This window comes from Pelophylax lessonae, assembly GCF_965119305.1.
Source record: "Pelophylax lessonae genome assembly, chromosome: 2".
NCBI classification, from domain to species: domain Eukaryota; kingdom Metazoa; phylum Chordata; class Amphibia; order Anura; family Ranidae; genus Pelophylax; species Pelophylax lessonae.
Genome location: NC_138769.1, coordinates 402,331,356 through 402,346,170, shown reverse-complemented (window position 1 = coordinate 402,346,170; position 14,815 = coordinate 402,331,356). Strand labels below are relative to the sequence as shown.

At 37.8% G+C, this 14,815-nt stretch overlaps 1 protein-coding gene across 1 annotated transcript in view; it reads left to right on the top strand.

Annotated features, from left to right (window-relative positions):
• Nucleotides 1-14,815, top strand: part of GALNT17 (polypeptide N-acetylgalactosaminyltransferase 17) — a 630,956-nt gene that overhangs the window by 208,993 nt on the left and 407,148 nt on the right. The window contains exon 2 of the mRNA XM_082246998.1: nt 1,319-1,502. Within this exon, the coding sequence (XP_082103124.1) occupies nt 1,319-1,502 (184 nt within the window). The remainder of the gene's footprint in view (nt 1-1,318; nt 1,503-14,815) is intronic.

The window sequence follows — 14,815 nt, the reverse complement described above, 5'->3', positions numbered from 1 at the left end:
CTATCCATCAATCCTTCACATTAGGATTTGTGATATATTTTTATATTAAAACATTGTTTAAATCGTATGTTACTACCTCCATGCTAACACTGTCTAAATTATTACATACTCCATTATTACTTAGTGGATGTACACAATTACTGGCTAAAGGGATAATCAAAATAAGTCTCTACAATTTTTCTACATGGCTGCACCAAGGCATATAGCTTCTAGCAAAAACATCTGATTTACATTATTTCCAGATCATTCAGGAATACATGCCATTAGCAATAGTAGAAAGTTAATTACCACTAACTGCATTCATTACTTTCTTTGTTTTACAGAAAATATGTATTTTATATTTTTTCAGCTTGTCATGTCATGTGTAAGGCACAAACCCTGATACAGATAGAATAATAAGTAATCAACAAATTACAAAAAGCTATTAAAATATAATGAGTTCCTGGTACAGCTAATATCAAAAGTAACTTCATATAAAATGTTTTTTTATTTATTACAGTAATACACCTAATATAATTTAGATATGTATGACAATGCTATTACTTTTCTGGTTCCATTATAAATGTCGGTAACCACAAACCTGCATTTGTATGAAATCATTTCACTTGGGACAGATGTGCAATGCAATACATGTATTGAGGTCCTTTGTTTTATGTTTTACAGTATTTGCTTAAAATGTATCAATAAAAAAAACTATAAAAATAAAACTTAGTTTTTACAGTTTACTTAATCTTACATATATTTTGAGTGCATGAAAAATCTAAACACTGATGATCAAAAAAGATCAAAAATGTTCAATTTGCACCCAATTGCTAAATTATGTCTTGTTCCTTCAATCAGAATAATGGTATAATGCACCAATGTATACAGAAGGATTGCTGGGATTTATGAGATGATGGTTTTGATTGCTGAAGGAATAAATATTAAAAAAGTTTTCAACATTAATATTCACCTTACTAGGTAAAAAACTTTATACTCCTTTAGCAAATCAAACCCATTAAATGTCATATGTTATAAGTATATATGTATAACATTATATGTAATAATTAACACCATAAGGTATATATTTTCTTCCAAAGTTTCTGCTAGAGGTCTTGAACTGGTTTTCATTGCAGGAAACATCACACATTTCTTCAGTGTAGCATGTCTGTTACAATACTGCAGACTATTGCATTTTGCACTAATTATTAAAATAATTCTGCCAATGAAACTTCCAACCAACAGCTATCAATGATCAAACTCTGAAACATACTGAAATTATTAAACAAGGTTCTATCTAACACATTTTGAGTAACATCTTATTTTTTCTTTTTGTAAGGTTTGTCTAAGTCACTTGGGCTTATTGAAGGCTATGGTGGCCGAGGAAAAGGTGGACTTCCAGCTACACTCACCCCTGAAGAAGAAGAGAAAGCCAAAGGACCACATGAAAAATATGGCTATAATTCTTACCTCAGTGAGAAAATATCACTGGATCGAGCAATACCAGACTACAGGCCAACTAAGTAAGTAAGACTGAAAAGGTTTGACATGTGTTGTTTAATAAAATACTTGTAACTGTAACCACTTTGCCTCTCACACCTATTCACCCCTTATGGACCAGAGCAATTTTCAAATTTCTGCTATGAGCCTGTTTATTCAATTATAATTTTGTCATTACTTAAGATAAAAACATAATACATATATTGTTTTTTAAGGACAAACAAGGCTTTTTTTTCCTGAATATTGTCCTGAAACAATTATTTTTTTCTTCTCAATCCTTAAACAAATAAACGTAATAAAACTAAACAAAAGGCACTTTTTCTTTTTTGAGCAATGTTAGTTTAAAAATAAATAGTGTTACTGCACATAAAAAGTGTACATTTTATTCTGCAATTCGTTCTGTTTAAAAAAAAGAAAAAAAACACTACAATTATGGTTAAGGTACAAAGCATTGCAAAGTTATTTACAAATTAAATAAAGTAGGTTTTCTAAATTTTGCCCTTTTTTTCGTGTAAAACCTGTAAATATATATATAAAAAAGTTGTAAAAATATTAAAGACCAAAGCAAACAAAAAAAGAAAAAAAAGTTTAAATATTAGTTGATAAAATAGAAAAACACCAGTAAAACAATGTTTCTTTCTATCTTTCTGTATTCACAACTGAGCAATGTTTTCCAGAGTGCTTTTTTTAAAAGCTCCTGCTGCCGACCTTCTCTGTGTACTCGGCAATGCAGCTATGATTGATCAGAGCTGAATTAGCATGTACTGCGACGGGGGAGCTTATATAATGTGGTTTTGACAGGTTCCCCTTAAATTAATAATTGTATATATATATATCATATACAGTTCAGTATTTAAAGTAGATTTATCATCAGAAAAATACAGAATCTGTGTTTACTGACTTCTTTCTGAAGTTTTCTGGTGGTTATGCTTATTCTTGGTGTGGCACAAACAATTATGCATATCAAGAAAGCTGGATGAAAATCAGAGATCTTTATTAAGTATTAAAAGTACAGGCTTTTCAGAAGAACCTAGCAATGGCAGCCTTCTGGTTCCCTAATAGCAGCACTAAAAAGTATATCAGTGCATTGCTGCAATACATCTGTGTTGTCCTAGGTTTTATTTCTCTAAATGCTGAAAGTACTGAAAAATATCCGTTGATCTGCCAGAATCATACGTGGTGCCCTTGCTGCACTAAAATCTCAACAAGCACTGCCTGGTGGACTACAGAATTCCACTTATTCACCACCCCTCTCTGTCCCAGTTCACAAACATACATTGATTTCTTTGTCAACATAACAGTGCTACTATCTTGACTCCCTAGGACAGGGATCTTCAAACTGCGGCCTTCCAGCTGTTGCGGAACTACATGTCCCATGAGCCATTGTAAAACTCTGACATTCACAGACATGACTAGGCATGATAGGAATTTTAGTTCCTGAACAACTGGAGAGCAATAGTTTGGAGACCCTTGCCCTAGAGCCTATCTATGCATTGGGGGAGATTTATTAAAACTGGAGCATTTTAAAATCCGGTGCAGCTGTGCATGGTAGCCAATCAGCTTCTAACTTCAGCTTGTTCAAATTGGCTTTGACAATAAAACCTGGAAGCTGATTCTTTTCAATGCAGAGCTGCAACAGATTTTGCATTCTCCAGTTTTAACCTCCCTGGCGGTATGATTATGTCAGGAATTTTGTACCAAAAGCGGTACAATTTTGTGCATGGAAATGTTTGTGTTATGTATTGAAGGCCTACAATTCTTAGTAATTACTTACTTAATTAACCTGACCAAACAAGACTCTAGTAGATATCCCAGATGTGATAAAGTTTGAAACACAAGATCATAAATTATAATATAATAAATACCTATAAATAAGTTAAGGTGTGTATATATATATATATGCATCCGGCTGCCATACACTGCCAGAACACATCGCGGGATCCCGGGGGTAAAATAAGTAACCTCTTCCAGGATCCAGCGACTTCTCCCTGATGATACCCCGAGTATGGCTTGGGGTTACCGCTAATGGCACTGAAATTCCACCCCGAGTCACACTCGGGAATATCGCCAGGGAGGTTAATAAATAAACCCCATTGTGTGTAGGAAAAGGGCTCTTGAGAGATGTAGTTCTGGGTGTGTTCTTATTTCAATAGGAACTGATATTTACAAGCCTGGTGATGATGTCAGAGTGAGTACTAAAAGCTATTTTTTGATATAGGAATAAGGTGAAAGAAAAAATAAATGTTAAGACATAAGGTGGAGTGTGAGGTTTGGGGATACATTTTGGTAATGCCTGAAAATAAATATTGATAAAATAGGAATGTCAGGCTCCCTTTTAGGGGTGCCTGGGTGTTGGCTGTGCTGGATGGATCTCCCTTCTGGGGTCGTCGCCCACTTGGCTCCTGAACATGTCAGTTAACCTGGTTTGCTTTGTTAATATCTCCGGTTTACTGTTGTTACCTGTTGTGCAAATGTAACCTCTCCTGCTCTGATTGTACATGTTGCGCTGTATTTACTTCTGTTTTTTCAATAAACTACTTGAACAAGGAAAATAGGAATGTCAGATGTATTTATTCTAACCAACAAGTCTAGTCCAAAGCGCCTATGGATAACCTTAAGAAGTGAATAGGAAAGCATTTAGCCTCTACTTTTTCTGCTCTGTATGGCTCTATGCAGAACATCAGTTAGAGTGAATCAGTCTGAAAATTAACAGTGACCACTGTGCTCTCTGGTTTCCTATTAGTTGATAGTTTCTGTATTAGGTCTTACAGGAAAAAGCATGCATATGTAAAGTGCCATGCTACTTGGATCAGTGGGGAGGGGTGTCACCTATGCCAGCATGGTGGTCCAGCATGTTTGCTGCCCTGTGGTCCATACTGTGGGTTATACGTATCATGAGGAGGACAGAGACAGTTACTTTATCTGGAAATATTGTTATCCTTTAACATGATTGGAGGTTGTGATGCTGAAATTAGCCAGGAGGTTGTGCTCTCAATGTTATAAACTTCCTTTTCTTATTAGGAATCCATGAGTTATACACCGCTGCCTTAGATAAACCTATAGAGAGAACAAAATGTTTTGTAGGCAAAAATAGTAAGTTCACCTTTTCTTTGCCAACTATTAACTAGACCAAGTGCACAGTTGCCACAACAGACACAGATTATTTTACCTTGTGGGAAAATAATGTTACCTTTAATTTCAGTAGACATAAAGGAGGTTTGCAGTAACATCAGCCTACAGAGTATAGCAAAAAATCACATAATTTTGAAGTAGCAAATTTATCTGCCAACCAAGATATGGCAGCCGTGGGTGAAAGAAGAAAAGCATAACTAGGCAGTGTGTCAGGAAAGAGACTTTTCATTATGGAAGAGATCCTCAACCTTGTCACTGCACTCAACTTAAGACTAAAACAGAAAAACTAAATACGGTTTGCTTAATATGTAGAGTTACTGCTTGGGGTTATTTGTAACTTTGTTCTAGAATGTATTTAATATAACATAATAATATACACAATTTGTCATTGCAATTTTTTTAATATTGAGTTTTCAAAAACGATAATCCAATTGAGTACACGCTAACATGCAAAACACATAAAACAGAGGTTTAGTCTAGTTTTCCTATACATTAAGGTAGTTACCCCAGTGGTGGCCTATTTCATTAACTGGATCAGCATGAGAGAAATAAGTATTAATCTTAGATTTGCTACCTGTGAGGGGATACATCTTATTTCTCAAAACTGTGTAGAAGGCATGCATTCTGTATTTATTGGTAAAATATACACTCTCATCACCATTGAGCTCAGGGGTAAAAGAGCTACTTTAAAGTGGATCTTGTATGAAAGATCTGCTTAAAGTGCTGTCCCTATCCCATGTAAAAATGTACAGTATAGGCTTTTAAAAAAAGGAAAAAAATGTAAAAATACTCACCCTATACCCTGGCTTCCCACCACATTTCGTAGGTGCCAGTGACATCACTTCACCTTACTACAGGATGCTGTGAAAAATGTGGCTCAATTACATTGCCCTACCCTGGACTGATGTGCCAGAAGTCTGAGAGTATCATGTTATATTTTCTTTAATTTTTTTTTTTTAATTGCTTTTGCTTAGCATGACGAGTGCTGCAAATTAAATATGCAATTCTTACATTTCCATGTAAGGTTCACTTTAACCACTTAAGCCCGGGAAGATTTTACCCCCTTCCTGACCAGGGCCTATGTTGCGATTCGCCACTGCGTGAGTTTAACGGACAATTGTGCGGTCGTGCGACACTGTACCTAAACGAATTTGATGTCCTTTTTTTCCCACAAACGGAGCTTTCTTTTGGTGGTATTTGATCACCTGTGCGATTTTTTGATCATGCACTATAAACAAAAAAAGAGCATAAATTTTGCAAAAATAACAATATTTTTCACATTTTTTTTATATGAAATTCCCCCCCCCCAAAAAAAAAATGTAAAAATCTAAATTTTTTTAACATTTTAGGCCAATTTGTTTTATGCTACATATGTTTGGTAAAAAAAAATCGCAAAAAGCGTATTTTGATTAGTTTGCGCAAAAGTTATTGCATTTACTAACTAAGGGAAAGATTTTTGTCATTTTTGTTGTTTTTTTTAATGAGTAATGGCGGCGATCTGCGTTTTTTTTTGCGGGACTGGGACATTGCGGTGGACAGATCGGACCCTTGACTGACATTTTTGACACTTTTGGGGTTACCAGTGACATTACTACAGTAATCAGTGCTATACATATGCACGGTTGCTGTAAAAATGACACTGGCAGTGAAGGGTTTAACTTTTTTTGAGAGGGAGGGGTTAAGTGTGTCCCTAGGGGCGTGCTTCTAACTGTGATTGGATGTGGCTTGAGGTGTAAGAACAGAGATCAACGGTCTTACATAGCAGAACCGTATGATCTCCATTCTTACACGGGAGAATGACAGGCGGCTTTGTTTACATTAGGCGCCTGCCTTTCTCCCGCTGTAACGGACAATCGCGAGTGCCCAGCGGACATCGGGTCTGCCGGGCACACGTGCGGGAGGTCCGTGAGTGAGCGGGAGCACGCCTCCGGCGGCACGCGCTCGCTCCCTAGAGCCTCACAGGCTAGCGACGTAGACCTACGTCGCTTTGCCTGTGAGGGGTTGACTGCCGACGTCAATCGTCGTTAGGCAGTCGGCAAGTGGTTAAGAACAAGCTATGTGACTGCAGCCAGCTGGGTGGTATTTCATTATCTACAACATATATTCGGTATGGCTATTGAACCCATGTTTACATTGTTTACATAACAAGAATATTCACAATAAAAGAAGATCCAGATTTATGTCTAGATGTAGCTGACACATAATATAAAATCCGAATCATGTTACAGTCTCTCAGAGTCAATGAACTTTAGAATCATTTCCTGACCCAGCAGACATAAGATCTAAGATTGAGATAGCTGGATGCTGTAAAGTCAGTGATCAATACAATTCACTATGTTCAAGATGGTTATCTCCAGCTGAAAAGAGTGTTGTTTTAGCACATAATTGATCTGTTTTTTTTTTTTTGCTGATTTTTCTAATATATACAGGAATGTGAATTTAGAGGTGAATCATCTTTAATACACATTCCTGCACATTTTATTTAATCTCAGTAACCAACAGGGTGTGAATTTTTTATTGAAAACTGGTAAATCTATCTGTTAATTTTCATACCTTATGAATATGTTTGTAAAAAATGCCATGTAATTGAAATATATTTTATGCAAAATTAAAAATATCTTTCATCAATTAGGTTGAACAATGCATACAATTGCAAGGTTATCATCGTTGGGGCACAACTGCTGACACACAGGGCCGGTGCAAGGATTTTTGACACCCTAGGCGAAACCTCATTTTGCCACCCCCCTTGGCACCGCTCCATTGACTCCTCCCCCTTGGCTCCGCCCAGACTCCACCTCCTTTGCCCTGCTCATGTATACCCCACCTTTTTATTGACTGCTACCATTTTGCATACAGCACTTTACTAGACCATCTACTTTTAAAATAGTTGATTTTAATTGTAAACATTTTCTCATATGCAAAACATAACTTAGCAGTTCACACTATTGCGATGCGGGAACACTGTGAATCTACTGCGTGTTCCCGCATCGCATCCGCAGCACAGGCAGTTCACACTGCCATATGCGAATCGGGGTGGTGTCAATTCAAAGTTAACGACACCCCCAGATCAGATCGCATGTTGCAGTGCAATCTGACAGTTCGCACATTAATCCGATTGCACTGGTGTGAACCACCATGCGATCCGATTCTGCTGTGGACAAAAAAAGGGTCCTGTGCGAGTTCAATGTGATTCAGATGTGAATTCAGCCATACAATCTGTATGGTGGAATTCGCATCACACAGACATCGCATGTGATTTGCAGAGCAGTGCGCTCTGAATCACATGCGATGTCTGTCATCGCAATAGTGTGAACTGGCACTAAAATCACATGCAAAGTCTGTGTGGTGCGAATTCAGCCATACAGATTGTATGGCTGAATTCACATCTGAATCGCATTGAACTCGCACAGGACCCTTTTTTTATGTCCACAGCAGAATCGGATTGTATGGTGGATCACATCTGATTCCTGTGCGAACTGTCAGTTCGCACTGCGATATGTGATCTGATCTGGGGGTGTCGTTAACTTTGAATTGACACTCCCAGCAATTCACATATGGCAGTGTGAACTGCCTGTGCTGCGGATGCGGGAACACGCAGTAGATTTGCAGCGTTCCCACATTGCAATTGTGTGAACTGGCACTAAGTCTGCAGGCTGAACAAAAAACAATCTTTAAGTACTGTATATGGCCAGCTTTACTGAGATCAAATGTCTAACTTAATAGCAGAAATAACCACCTTAAAACCCCCTCCCCTCCCCCTAGATCCTTGGATAGCTTCTAAACCAGGATCAATAGCAAAATATAGATATTTTATGTAGAAAACATTTTAAATTACAATTCTATGAGTCCTCCAGGCTCCAGCACACACCTTCCAATCCGCTCTTGCTTCCTCCTCCTCGGTTCAGTCACTGCACTGACACTCCCTCCCTCCACAGCATAGACTCCAGTCCACTAACTCCTCCACGCTTCCTCTCATGTGCCTGTTCTCCCACGCTGGACGGCCTCTGCAAGCCTGCACTGACATTCCCAGTCCCAGTGACCAGGCCCAGGTTCCAACAGATGAGATATCACTCCGCAGCACAGGAGAAGAAGACGGATCTACATTTACACACTGCAGGAGGGAGCCGAGGTCGACCGAGTCATCACATCTGAAGGGAGGAGGGAGGGAGGGGGTGAGCGAGTCAGAGAGGATCTGACAGTCTGACAGAGACATGATCAGACTGAAATACAAACAAAGTCAGCGGCGGACCTGGCTGCAAGGAGTGTTCCCGGACACTTGCCGATCACTGTCAGTAATGGTACACAGACGAGAGCGGCTGCACAGCACAGGGGAGAGGGAGAGACTAAGAAGGGGAAACCAGCGGCCAGGCGCCCTAGGCGGCAGTGCACCCTAGGCGACTGCCTAACTTGCCTAGTGGTAGCACCGGCCCTTCTGAAACAGCAGTGACAACTACACATGGCATGGCACAAGTTGGATAGGGCACCAAACGTAATTACAATTACTTAATTAGTCTGGTTAAAAAAAGACAAGTCCACCCAGTTCTACCCACTGTTTGCTATTGTTCGTTTTACCTTATGTGAGATTTTAACTCACTAGAAACACAAATAACAAAAAAAAAAGAAAAAAAACAAGCCCTGATCGAGTGTTGAAGAAATTGGTTAAAAATGTGTTTTACAATTTTGTAGTTGTCAAGGATGGAGAAGCTGCAGAGAGAGAAAATAGTATTGCCCGCTGTCTCTTTGCGTTACAGATTTGTGGCCAAGCAGTTATCTGGATCTTTAAAGATTTGAAGGTCCAAAAAAGTAATAGCATGAGAGTGACTATTTAGTGTGAATCTCAAATTAAACCTATTACTATTGAGGCGATTCAGGGACAGACACATGCGGTCTAGCTATGTGATGTATTTTCATTTTATATGACTTTTAATTGTGATGTATTTTTTACTATTGGTGCCTATAAAGTTCATGTTATTCTGGTCTCTATTCAATCTCAATGATGGGATGTGGCACAGTTTATTATGTTATATGCACTCGTTGTACCACCCCATGGTAGTGTACATATGTTTTCTGTTCACTCTTCCGCTCTTACTGGAGCCCGGAAACACAGCTGCCGGCTGAGGGAGAGAGATTGCTGTCACACTGATGCAAATCCATGCTTCGATCTCACATGCCTCAATGAAAATGAAAGTGGTGTCACCTCTGGTTTCCGATGCACCATTTCCTGTCACCTGTCCAATGCTATCACATAGGGGTTTAACAACCCCTTGTGACAACAATCATGTAAAATAACTAAAATAAGAAAATTTTAGGACATGGAAAGTTTGGTTTGTATTTACTTAATTCAACCTCATATTTTACATTTTAACCAAAAAGTCGTATTATATGATGTGTTTTTGCACTAAAATTCATTTTAATTATTCTTTTTCCTGAAAATGTGAGTTTAATAAACAGTTGCACAAATATCATGTGACATAAACATTTGCAACTATCACCTTTTTATTCCACAGGCCACTGCTTTCAGAAAATATATAATGTTTTAGGGGTTTAAGGATTTTTTTTTGCCAAAAATTAAGATTTTTAAATGTATGCAACAAATAAAAAAAATTGCTCTGGAGTTGAACTGGTTAAAGGTGTGATTATGCAAAAGAGGTTTGGAGGAGTTTGACAAAAATGGTTAAAGGTTTGACTATGGCAGAAAGGGGTGTCTTTTGAAATAGTGATGATCAGGTTATGTAATAGTGGAAAGAATGAAAGAAGGATGTTGTGGATATTGGTTATTTGTGGTAAAGAAAGTTCATGGAATATGAGAAATGGGGGGAGGGAGTGGAGTAAATACTGGTGTAAGGTTTTGTTTGTTCTGGAGGAGGGGGCTGGAGATATGAAAGTTTTGTTTGGAGTTTGGAGCTGTTGAGTTATGGGTATTGGGATATTACTGGGTGGGGAAGGTGGTTTGATGTTCTATAGTTTTAAAGATTGTTGGGATGGAATGTGGTTTTGCTGTGTGACATTTTTTTTGGTTTTTCTTTTTATAGGGTGAGTGCAGTACAACAGTGGAGGGACAGCAGGGGAGGGAAACAGCAGTTGTGTGAGATCTAGTTTGAAGGGAAATGTTTTAGGGAACAGTTTAAGTTTAGGGATAGTGTCTGCTGTGTATTTATCATCACAAATTATTATTACTTTTTTTTATTAGTTATTATATTGAATGTCATTGAGTATGTATTTTGTTTTTTCTTGAAATATTATGTGGTGTGTAATATTTTTTTTTAATTTTGTTTTTGTGAATTTTTTTATATATTTATATTTTACAACATTTTATATAAAATAACAATAAAAAAAAAACCTTGTACAGGTTTTCCATTTTTCCACACTTTTTAAAAATGCTGTTTGTCGCTCTGTGGTTAGAGTGAATGATTAATAAACATATTGTGCTTGGTAAATCTCTGCATTACAACTACATTTTCCTGTTTTGTGTCATAAGAATGCGGCAAATACAGAAAAATGTTTAATGATCTTTCCGAAAATCCAATAAGCTCCTTCTTACATTGACACCTCTGCCTTTGTTCCACTGAAATCCCAAGCAGTGTTGAGACCATGTTACATGGTCAGTCTATCCTTTTTTTTTTTTTTTAATAGATTTTTTATTAAGGGTTTGAGATAAGTCTATACATCAAAAGTATACATTATAATCATGTAATTTAACAATGTAGGAAAAATTAGGGTTCTTACATCATTTTTAATACAAATATATATAACAATCACAATCTCTTATCCCAATTTATCTGCAGTACCCTACTTCTATTCCTTTACAGCCAACTTGTCTTCATGATAAAGCTACACATAGTAAAGTCTCTTCCCACCCCAATTTTCCTTCTTTTATACCTACATAAACAACCCTCAAAACCCGAAAAAAAAAAAACAGAGGGGAAGGAAAGAGGGGAAAGGGAAAAAAAGAAAAAGGGGGGGGGGAGGATATTGATCCCTTCCATTTCCTGGCAGGCAAATGTTACCTCTACCCAAAGAAAAATACTCAACGCTTACATCATACTTCCATTAAATTTTTCAATCCAGTAGTGCTATACCTTCTCTCGATAAGATAAATAGATTCCATGCTCCCCACGTCTCTATATATTTTTCCCTCTTATGTTGAGCTGTCATTATTAAATCCTCCATTTTGTTTATTTCCTCTATTTTTCGAACCCAACCTGCTATTGTTGGAGATGTTTGTTTTTTCCAGTTAAGGGGTATACAAATCTGCCCGCATTTGCAAGATGACATATTACCGATTCTCTATATTTCCCCATTGATGAGTTATGCGGGAGTTACAGGCCAATACCATTGCTCAATATAGATTTAAAACTTTTCACTAAGATATTAGCAACCCGACTGACGCAACATTTACATTCCCTAATTCATTTAGACCAAGTAGGATTCATAACAAACAGAGAAACGAGAGACAACACTACAAAAGCATTGAACTTATTATATGCCGCAGACAAAACCCAATTTCCATGTGTCTTTTTAGGAACTGATGCAGAAAAAGTGTTTGATAGAGTTAACTGGAAATTTATGCTATCTACACTTAAACATATTGGCTTAGGAAAGACTACGTTACAATGGATATCTTCCATATACTCTGCTCCATCAGCCCAAGTTAAGGTTAATGGGATTCTCTCTGAACCTTTTCTGATTAAGAATGGGACGAGACAGGGGTGTCTCCTATCACCCATACTCTTTGCTCTTTGCCTGGAACCATTTTTATGTAAAATAAGACAATGAAGATGTTTAGGGCATCCCAGTGGGGAAGAAACAATATAACATTTCTATTTCTATGCCTATGCAGATGATCTTCTTTTTTCAATCGCTAACCCATTGATTTCACTACCAAACCTTATCAGAGAATTTGAACAGTATGGTACCATCTCCAACTTGAAGATAAACTTTAATAAATCAGAAGCCATGGGAATAAACTTACCTAGTAGAACTTTACAGAATTTAAAACAGAACTTTAAATTCAAATGGACAAATGGGGCATTAAGATATTTAGGTACTATTATACCAGTTAATCCTTCTCAAGTTTTTTAACTTAATTTTATCCCTCTTTTAATCGAAACCTGCCTTCAGTTGGAGAAATGGAACATACATGGTTTGGTAGGTGTAATTTGCTAAAGATGACTATACTACCTAGATTTTTATACCTTTTTCAAACACTACCCATTAAGGTCCCAGCTTATTATTTCAAACAAATAAATTCAATATTTATCAAATTTGTTTGGGCAAATAAGAAACCCCATCTCTCAAGACAGTTACCAGAGGTGGGGGACTCGAGTCACATGACTTGACTTAAGTCAGACTTAAGTCACCAGTTTGAAGACTTGAGACTTGCTTGACTAAAATTAATAAAAGACTCGACTTGACTTTGACTTGGTATTCATGACTTGAGACTTGACTTTGACTTGAGACATATGACTCGAAATGAGTTTACTTTTTTAAGTTATTAAATATTTGCATTTTCTCAAGATGTGTTAAAGCAAAATGAATGTGCCTGTTATGTTTCTGACACCACAGTCACTTAAAACACCTCAGTGTGTTCTGATTTTTAGGACACTGGCTGTTTAACAATGGAAATACTTAACATGTTTTTAGTGACTGTGGTGATAAAACATGACGGGACAAAGGATTTTGAGCTGTTTGGGCATTCAAAGTGTTTCTTTAACCACTTGCCGACCGCCGCAAGTACATTTACTGCGGCAGTCAGCCGCTCCTGGGCAAAGCGACATAGTACTACGTCGCTCGCCCAGGAGCCTGTAGGGGGCGAGCGCATGCTGCCGGAGGCGCGCTCCTGCCCCGCTCTTCCACAGGCATCCCTGCGCGTGTGACCGGCAGCTTCGATGTCCGCCGGCCACTTGCGATCTCCCGCTGGAGATGGAGAAAGGCAGACGGCTGATGTAAACACAGCCGTCTTTCATTCTCCCTGATGTAAGTACAGAGACTATACGATCCTGCTATGTAGGATCGAATGTCTCTGTGGTTACATCACAAGCCACGCCCCCCACAGTAAGAATCATGCCCCTAGGGATACATTTAACCCACTGATCACCAATAAAGTTAACCCTGCCAGTGTTATTTTGACAGTAACAGTGCATATTTATAGCACTGATTACTGTAGTAATGTCACTGGTACTCCCAAAAGTGTCAAAAATGTTAGTCAGGGGTCCGATCTGTCCGCCACAATGTCGCAGTCCCACAAAAAAAAAATATATGTAGTAGAAAACAAATTGGCCTAAAATGTTAAAAAAATTAGATTTTTCCATTTTTTTTGAGAATATCATGTAAAAAAATTTGAAAAATATTGTTATTTTTTTTAAATTGTTGCTCTTTTTTTGTTTATAGCACAAAAAATAAAAATCGCACAGGTGATCAAATACCACCAAAAGAAAGCTCTGTTTGTGGGAAAAAAGGACATCAATTTCATTTGGGTACAGCGTTGCACGACCACGCAATTGTCCGTTAAAGTCACGCAGTGCCGAATCGCAAAATAGGGCCTGGTCCTTGAGCAGCCAAATCCTCCGGGGCTTAAGTGGTTAATATGCCAAGAAAAAAGCACTAAGCAGTTTTGTTAATGTTGAAAATAAAACAAAACCTTTCCTGACCACTGACGTTTAACTGATTTAAAGAAAATTGGGGTAGATCAGTATTTTGACTTGATTTGTGACTTGACCAAGATAAATGACTTGACTTGACTTGCTTGACTTCTAGCAGGTACTCGACTTGACTTGCTTGCTTTTTGCCACGGTAACTTGGGGCTTGCTTGAGACTTGAAGGTTAAGACTTGAGGCTTGCTTGTGACTTGCACATGGGTGACTTACTCCCATGTCTGACAGTTACTAACACTGTCTAAAAGATCGGGAGGAGCGTCTTTACCAGATATGCGTAAATATTTTCAAGCTTCACACCTTCGAAGACAAATTGATTGGTGTCGTCATGGAGACTCTAAGCTCTGGGTACAAATTGAGCAGGCACATACACTTATTCCACTTAATAGAGCACTATGGTGCTACGATGAATTACCAACAGAGTTGAAATCACATCAGTTAATTGGTACAACGTTACAAATTTGCTCACAACTATGCTTCCAGAATTAATTATCTACATATGATTCACCATTACTCCATATTTTAGGGAACCCAAAATTTCCCATAGGCAT